A 9,354-nucleotide genomic window follows, 5' to 3' on the forward strand; every position below is an offset into this window, starting at 1 on the left:
GGGGGGGGGGGCTTCTATCCCTACCAAGCATGTCTCCAACAAGAACAAAGTCCAAGAAAACTTCAGTCTATGACCTCACTTGCATCCCCTGACCATACTCCTACCCTTTTTACCATGAGATTTAGAACACTAGAAAGACATAAGAGAAGACTGGTGGGAATTACCGAACCAATTAGAACCAATTACAGAAACAATTCCTTTTATTTGCATCATGCTTTCTGTCAAAATTATTACAGAAGCAGGTACAACTGTGGCCTAGAAGAGTCTCCACATAGTGGTTATTTAACAGTTTCATCACAGGGACGAAGTAAGGGCTAGGATCTTGGCCAATGCCCACAGTGTAAGAAAAGGAAAGGCAGCTCATTGTGTGTACTCAAGCTCAAATCCCCTTGGGTTCTTATCCAATAGTTAGAACCTGTACCTCTGGCTTGTTTGAGATGGTATTTTTCCTTTTTTTGGATCTTGAAGGATTATTGTAACCCTAGTAAAGTACAGAAATAAGCTAAAAATGCACTTATAATCAACTAAAGAATAGGCAAAGTAGTAACTTTTGAAATCAATNAGCAGAAGAGCCTGATGTGGGGCTCGATCCCATAACGCCGGGATCACGCCCTGAGCCGAAGGCAGAGGCTTAACCGCTGTGCCACCCAGGCGCCCCTTCTTTCATTTTTTAAAAAAGAGATCTGAAATGCTGTATAAGTCTGCCATCTTAGCTGGTAACTGTATTATAAGATATGAAAGGTAATTTAATTTACTAAGTCTGTAAGTCATTACAAATTCATTAGATTTACAAAAGCCATGTGTTTATCAAGATTTTATACATAAAATTAGAAAATCTGCCTACTTAGGTGTTTGAAATGTTTTAAAGAATTAGATATAGTAAATTTGAAACAATATAGTTTATATATTTTTATTTAAGAATAAAAACGAGACAATTTTTATGTCAAGAAATTGATATGTAGGTGGAGCAAAATGCTTTAAAAAGTTTAAAAAATTAATCTGTAAAACCTGAGGCTTAACTAAACATGAATTAAAGAAAAAGTACAAATATTCTCATTTTTATAAAAATTTCTCTAGATGTGAGGTGCCTGGGTGACACAGCGGTTGGGCGTCTGCCTTTGGCTCAGGGTGTGATCCCGGCGTTGCGGGATCGAGCCCCACGTCAGGCTCCTCTGCTGGGAGCCTGCTTCTTCCTCTCCCACTCCCCCTGCTTGTGTTCCCTCTCTCGCTGGCTGTCTCTATCTCTGTCAAATAAATAAATAAATAAAATCTTTAAAAAAAAATTTCTCTAGATGTGTAAGTAATAAGTTATGTTTAAATGCTTAAAAACTTGGTTTTAAATGTATAAACTTTAATAAATTCAATAGTAATTAATACATAGGAAACTGTAGATAAAACTCTCTCAAATGTTAACCACCAATAACACATCAAAATTTCCAAAACATGTTCGTATATATTATATAATTTTATCATCAAGATGAAACTATTCTCTTTCACCTGTGTGGGAGCTTAAAAAAAAAAAAAGGCAAAAATGTGTTTTATTCACCTGTCACACGACCCAGCACATAGAAAGCAGGCCCCCCAAAAATCCTGATATTTACCGAATGAATATACCCCAGCTGACAGAACAGGAAATGCAGGTCGAGAGAGAAAGGACTTGTTCAAGGTCACAGAGTTATCAAAGGCAGGGCAGCAACTACACTCAGATCTTTCTCTTAATTCCTAGAGCTCATGTCACTGCTGTTACCTGCTGCTATGCAAATAACTGGCAGCACACAGAAAGGTCAATTTTGTCTGGGAACAGGGTCTTGAGGTAAGAGGCAAAGAAGGAAAACAGTGACCATTCCTGGTGGATGGGTGTCACTGGTAAAGTTAAGGCAGTGAATGACTGCTAAAGCAAGGAAACAGAAAAGAAGTGGTACTACACAGAATGTACCAGAGAAAATGCAATAGAGAGCAGAAAGTGGACAACAGAAGCTGCTTACAGTTAGGGGAATGATTAAAGAAGAGACTAGAAAATGAAAGGTGATAACCCTAATCTTCCCCACAATACTGGTTTAGGAAAGTAGTCAGTCTGTGGAATGGGTTAGAGAGCAGAGTGGGTTCAAAGTATTCAGGTGTGGCTCTGTACCAGACAGACCTATAGAATGTGAGTGCCAGAAGGATCTTGGCACTCATCCAGAGATGACATCTACAACACAGGACCCATGGCTATCATATTCGTGACCCACAGTCAAGAATTACATGTCTCTCCTCCATAGGTAAGCTTCTGCCATTGCTAGTAAGACATCCTGAGTCCCAGCTTAGAGAGAGAACCAGGTGATAAGCCAGCCATCTGTACCATCCATGAAGACCTTGCTTTGAACATCAGTATAGCTGACACACCTGCTCAAAATCCTCTGGAGCCTGCACAAACATCTATAAAAACAGAACATTTCCAAAACATTTCCTCAAAATCACCACAAAAATTGATCCTTCCTACCTTAGCTAGCTTCCCCTCCAGGCTCACCAACCAATGATAAACACAAAGCATATGAAGAGGACACGTCTCTGTGTGCAAATAGACATGAAACTTGCTAATCAGTAAATGTGATTAAAAGGTGAATTTGGAGTTCACCTGGGTTTGGTGTCTTAAGACTGTGTGCAAAATAAGCCATTTCCTGTGACAAATACATACGCATCTTTTGGCATTCCTCTACCAGCTCTCCTTGATAGTTTCAATACCTCAAAACTCTTTCTCAAGTTATGAGACCAGACCGCCAGTCTCTGAATAGATTTTTGAGAAACCCCAATGGTCAGATACTGAATCGGGGGTTGAACCTTACCTAGAGAGGTCATGATCCCATGAGTCTCCAGTATCTCACTCTTGGCCAGAGTCCCTGGTAGTGAGTAGCTGCCAAAGGCTGAGGCAGCAGGTGCCTCCTGTGTTGCTTTTAGGATGACAGCCATGTCCCAGAACATGTTTGGACCCTAGAGACAAGAAAGCTCAGGTCAGTTTATGAGGGGATTGTCAGTGGGAGGTGGTATGATTAGTTTTGAATATGAGAACATAAGTACCTATTCGTGGAGACCATAAAAAATACATTTTTTTAATTTTTTAACTTTAAAAAAAAAATCACCAAAAAAAAAAAAAAAGGAAAATAAAGTCAGAGTCTTCTCTGATCCCCAACATGAGTCAGACAGAGAATCAAGCCTGCAACTTTCTTCTCTATCACTTTGATTTCACTTCATTGCCCACTCTGGCATCCAAAACTAGCTTTCCAGACAGTGCATGACAAATGAGCATGTGGGGAGATTTTCCAGGCTAGAGTTTTCTAAGGGCTAAAGATCACAGGAGCAAGATTATGATCTTTGGGGAACCTCAGTCTCGTCTGGCTAGTGATGGTAAGGAGCAGTATTTGAAACACTGCGGAGCACAGTATAGTGTATACCCTCACTACTCGAAGTGCAACCTATAGATCACATCACCTGGGAGCTTGTGAGAAGTACAGAATCTTAACCAGATCTTCTGAGTCAGAATCTGCATTTTAACAAGACCTCCTGGTGATTAAAATTTGAGATATTAAATCATATTAAAATTTGAGAAGCATAGGTTAGAGCAATCAGATCCTGACTGGAGTCACTTGAAGAGTTTTTTAAAAACACAGATGTCTGGGTCCCACCCCAAGATTCTCATTTAATTGGAACCAAGTATGGCATGAGCAACACAATTTTATAAAAAGCTCCCCAATTAATTCTGCGTAGCAAGGTTTGAGAATCACTGGTTTAAAGATAGCACTAAATGTCCCATCAATCAGCAGAGACTGTTTCTATTATATTCCAAAGGCCTACAGGCCAGGGCCCTCACCAGAAAATAATACTCCAGGTGTGGAAACAGAGGGACATAGTCCCCTCTGAAACCACTTGAGGTCTTCAGGTCTCTCCTCCCACTTTCCTCCCAGACCATTATTTACCTTTTCTTCCTGTTTTGATACATCAAGGCCTGTCTGAGGCCCTTCCCCAGGAGCCCAGACTTTGATGTTCTCAGAGTGCACTTGTTGGCTGGATGCCTGACCCAGGAAGTTTTCTTCCTCTTCCTCCTCCTTTTTCACTATCACTGAGCCCCACGGGGCTAAGGCCATGGCCTCTCTCAGTTGTGCAGTCATCTTCTTTGCTCAGGACGGGAACTCTTATAGATGGGGGCTTGCCCTGTAAAGGTCAAGCCCCATCTAATCTTTACGTTTCCAAAGCTTCTTGAGTTTCTTCCCAGGGACAAGATGCAGACTGTCTACTGAAAAACCAGAAAACATTGTTAGCACCAAGTAGAGGTTTGCCTGGATGCCATTAAACCCATTGGCCAATTTTACCAACGCCTAGGCAGCAGCCACTACAGCAAGAGTCTGCTCTACTCCTCCCTCATAGGATGGAGAGGGTTCAACTGCAAACATGTAATGTACTCCCATAATAATCACATTACAAACAGCTTTATATAATGTTTATTGATTTTTTCCTGATTATAGAGTTAATGTATTTTTATTGTAAAACTTGAAAAATACAGAAAATGACTAAGAAATATCACCCCTACTCCACCGCCAAAGAGCTATAGCACTGAATCTAAGATACTTCTTTTAAGGGAAAACCTTCAACCACACTGGCAATTACGACTTATTAAACTTTGTTTCTATCTATGGGGATATATATATCTCTTTGGTTTTATCACCAAAGATACACAATAGCATGAACTAAAGAATCTCAAGAAAAAGACTGAGAGTCTAGACACCATTTAGGGGTGGTCATCTCTAGGTGATGCTATTTATTTACAGGTGGTTTTGAGCTTCTTTTTCTTTGATGTTTACTTTTTCCATTTCTTCCAAATGCCTTGTACTACTCTTAAGATTAAAAAAAAAAAGATGTTTTATGTTGCCATTCTTCATGCTTATCATTTTTAGTAGCTATACAATAACCTATAGCATTAATTCTCCTATCATTCTCATCCAAAAAGGATCAAGTAATACAGAAATATGTATAAGTAAATATATGCCCTACACACACACACACACAGTAATTATCAGTCATCAGTGTTTTCTCTGCATTTCCATACAGATAACGTACACCTTTACAAATACTGCTTATTTTCCCAAAACACAGATTAAATCACACTTGTGCATTTTTTAGCATTCTGACTCAATTTCTATATTTCATATACTATTCCATAGTCTTAGATATATCTTTTAATATAAGTACATACAGAGCTACCTCATTCTGGCACACTATTCTAAATTATAGCTATATTATACTTAACCAACCCTATTTATGAGCTGTTGTTTTAGTAAAAGGAGTTTTGGTTGTTCCCAGTTTATATTCTTAACTAATGTCAAAAGTTTTTCTGTGCAAATAGTTTTTTCTTCTGAATTATTCCTTCAGAATACAGCAATTACTGGTTTAAGGATTTCATGGTTGATATAAAGTGCCAAATTGCTTTCTAAAAGGATCACACCAAATCACACCACCACCAACTTAACAACACCCTTTTATCATAGCCAAGCCAGCGGATCTTTGTTGTTTTTGTTTAATTTATGAATAAAATGATCGTACTAGTTTAGTTTATTATGAAGAAATTAAGATTTTTCTGTTCCCCTTCAGATGTTTTATTGGGGGGGGTGCTAAATCTTATTAAGTACCCTTTTGCTATTATTGAAGTAATCACATGCTTTCTCCTATGTCAACTTACTAGGAATTTACTGTACACACTGAATTTCTTAAATAACGCAATAGCACTTTCACTCCTGCAACAACACTCAATTCTGGAGGATTATTCTTTCCATGACTAGCTGAATTCTACCACGTACGAAGGCCCTTAACACTCATCTCACCTATGTATAGGCAAGACTGCCTACTTCGAGCGTTCTTATCGGACTGCTGACAAAACTCACAGCGCCTCCACCCCAGACAGCACAGGGTCCCCTATCAAGAGCTTCCCTTTCAGTGTCCTTTGCCTATTTCCAAATGTGGCAACCCACCTCCTCCCCCTTCATACCCCAAACAGCCCTGTTCCCGGGGTGAGCCTGGCCTCTGGTGCTGTCCGTGTCCAAAATCCCCCAGCACAGACCCCCGGTAGGCGGCAGCCGTGTTTCTGAAGTGGTGGGACGCGGAGCCGCCCTACGGACAGACAAGCCTGGGCCCCCGAGGGGGGTCGCGGCAGTCCGCTCCTGGGATGCCCCTCCCGCACCCGTGAGGTCCGTGACCACCCCGCCAACCCACTGACCGTGTTCATCGAAGAGGCTCGGTCGGAGCTCGCAAGCTCTATAGCAAAAGGCCAGCAAGATCCGACGCCCTGCGCCTGCCGGCGCGAGAACAATGACCGGACAGGAAGTGCCTCGAGACGGGCTTCCGGCTTCCCAAGTCGCCAGGCCGGCCTCTCTAGGAAGCTCGGAGGTGCTGTCTTCTCGATGGGTGTCCAATGTCGCTGCAGACCAGGGATGGGAGCAAAAGTGTTTAGGAGGGTGTAGGGGTACTGTGGCCCTGAGCTTCAGGGAAGAGTACATCCCCTGAATCGGCAGTAGTTACGCGAGGCGCATACGCAGGAGCCTGAAGCCAGAAAGCATTTGTCTGTAGAAAGCCCTGATATAATTCTGCCTTAAACGTTTTATTTTGAAAATACAAACGGTACAGGAAAGTTGAAAGAATGGTACCATGAATACCTGTATCCTGCATCTGGACTCAACACTTGGCTACGTTTTCCTTATCTCTCTATATATACTGAAAATTTTTTTTTGGGAAAGTTGTAAACTTCAAACCACTTCATTCCAAACACTTCAAAATGCATCCTTTAATAATAATATTCTCCACACGTTATAATACCACCATTACATAATGGTAAGAAAATTAACAATTTCCTAATATCATCTAATATCCAATCATATTCAAATCTCCCCAACTATCCTAAAATATATATTTCATCATTTTGTTTTCAAATCAATTTCACACAATGCATTTGATTATGGCTTTTTAAGGGTCGTTTTACCTTTTATTTTGAATTTAATTCCAGAGTTGGAAAGATAATAGCCTTCTCCCAGTTTCCCTCGACAGGTACAACTTACATAATTACCGTTTAATATAAAAATCAGGAAACTGACACTGGTGCAATGTTTGTGTAGACTTCTACCTCATTTTATCACTTGCATTTGTGTAACCTCTACCACAATCAAGATACACAACTGTTTCAACATCACTAAGACCTTCCTAAGTGCTACCCCTCCCTCTCCCTCCTGTCCCCTCCCACCATCCCCAACCTCTGGCAACCAGTAACCTTTCATCTCTGTATAGTTTTGTCATTTTAGAATATTATATAAATAGAATCATACAGAATATCACCTTTTGAGGTTGGATTTTTTTTTCACACTCCACATAATTTTATTGAAATTCACTTGTCGTTGCAGCAATGGGTCATTCCATTTTACTTTATTGCAGAGTAGCAAGTATTCATGGTATATATATACTGTTTTGGCCACTTGTTGAAGCTATTTGGGTTACTTACATATTTTGACTATTACAAATAAAACTGCTATGAACAGTCATGTACATATGTTTGTCTGAATTAAGTTTTCATTTCTCCGGGGGTAAATGCTCAGGAGCACAAATACTGGGTCATATCATAAGTGCATGTTTGGTTCTGTAAGAAACTGCCAAACTATTTTCCAGAGTGGCTGTACCATTTCACATTCCCAGCAACAGACAAGACCCAGTTTCTCTGCATCCTTGCCAAGATTTAATAACACTATTTTTTTTCTTTTTTTAAGCTATTCTGATAGGTGTACGGTCATTTTTAACTTGTATTTCTCTACTGGCTAATAATGGTGGATATCTTTTCATTTATTTGCTATCTATATTTTGGTGAAATATCTTTACATGTCTTTTGCCCACTTTCTAATTGAATGAATCGATATATTGAGTTTTGAGATTTCTTTATATAGTCTAGGAACAAATCCTGTTGGATATATGATTTACAAATATTTTCCCCAAGTCTGTAATGTCTTATCACTCTTAAAGGTTTTTTTTTTTTCAGAGCAAATTATTTTGTGTTGAGGTCCAATTTATCATTTTTTCTTTTATGGAGACTGCTTTTGATGTAAGTCTAAGAGTTCTTTGCTTAGTCCTACCTCCTGACTATGGATGGATGGATGGATGGGTATGCATATCAAATTCCACCAGCAGCACTTGTTGAAAAAGCCATTCCTCTTCTACCGAACTGCTGTTGTACCTTTGCCAAAAATCAATTGGGCATTTGTGTGAGTCTATCTCTGGCTCTTAGTGTCTTATGATTCTTCAATATCTTTTAAAAACAACCTCCCTCACCCACTTTTTATACCTTTCATTCTGGAAAATTTAATACACATGCAAAAGCAGAGATCAGTACAATGAACTCCCAATATTCATCCAACTTCAACAATTACCACCCCCTTCCTTTTTGAAGAATCCAGTGCAATTTTCTTACACAACATTCCCTGTTCTAAATTTGTTTCTTGTGGTGTCATTTACCTTGTCTGCTTCCTGTATTTCCTGTAAACTGACGATTAGGTCTAAGAAGCTTGATAAATTCAGGTTACACTTTTGGCTTATTGCATCACATGAGGAGGCACATAATGTAGGCTGTCTCAGTCCTAGTGATGGTTAAGAGGTGAATGACAGCTTCTCTGTTAAAGTACATCTTTCCCTTTATAATTACATAATCTGTAGTGATTCTTCTATAGCACAGATATAAAACATCTCCATATTCGTTACCTCATAACAACTTTGTGAGGCAGATATTCTCTCTCCTGTTATACAGTTGAGGAAATCAAGGCTCCAAGTAATAAAGGCATCTATCCAAGAAAACTGGCAGAGGGGCGCCTGGGTGGCACAGCGGTTAAGCATCTGCCTTCGGCTCAGGGCGTGATCCCGGCGTTATGGGTTCGAGCCCCACATTCAGGCTCCGCTGCTATGAGCCTGCTTCTTCCTCTCCCACTCCCCCTGCTTGTGTTCCCTCTCTCGCTGGCTGTCTCTATCTCTGTCAAATAAATAAATAATCTTTAAAAAAAAAAAAAAAAAAAAAGAAAACTGGCAGAAGCTGACTTATACCCAGGTCTTAAGACTTTAAGTCTTGGGCTCTTCCATTTTTCACTCTTGTGTACCTTTCAGTCTAATGAGAAACCAGCCCTCAAGGAACTCTGGGGTTGCATTAGTAACATTTATCAACACATCAGTTCAATGCTACTATTAGAAACACAATCTGGATATTAAGGTATTTATAGTCCACCTGCAGAATTAGGAGTTTTGAGAATTATAATATAAAATTAGCAACTCAAGAATATAGGATGAATTAAATCTACAAATGTA

The 9,354-nt window shown here is 39.7% G+C and overlaps 1 protein-coding gene across 2 annotated transcripts in view; it reads right to left on the reverse strand.

The window, feature by feature from the left end:
- The window catches only part of ZNF35 (zinc finger protein 35), a 41,989-nt gene that overhangs the window by 4,862 nt on the left and 27,773 nt on the right, over nt 1-9,354 (reverse strand). The window contains exons 2-4 of one of the 2 annotated variants that reach the window (XM_011217776.3): nt 6,245-6,445; nt 3,954-4,267; nt 2,826-2,970 (exon numbers count right to left, since the gene is read on the reverse strand). In XM_011217776.3, coding sequence (XP_011216078.1) covers nt 2,826-2,970; nt 3,954-4,145 — 337 coding nt within the window. In that variant the 5' untranslated portion in view covers nt 4,146-4,267; nt 6,245-6,445. Of the gene's footprint in view, nt 1-2,825; nt 2,971-3,953; nt 4,271-6,244; nt 6,446-9,354 lie in introns of both variants that reach the window. The other variant, XM_011217774.3, reaches the window with a different exon arrangement.

Source organism: Ailuropoda melanoleuca, chromosome 4, assembly GCF_002007445.2.
Source record: "Ailuropoda melanoleuca isolate Jingjing chromosome 4, ASM200744v2, whole genome shotgun sequence".
Taxonomy (NCBI): domain Eukaryota; kingdom Metazoa; phylum Chordata; class Mammalia; order Carnivora; family Ursidae; genus Ailuropoda; species Ailuropoda melanoleuca.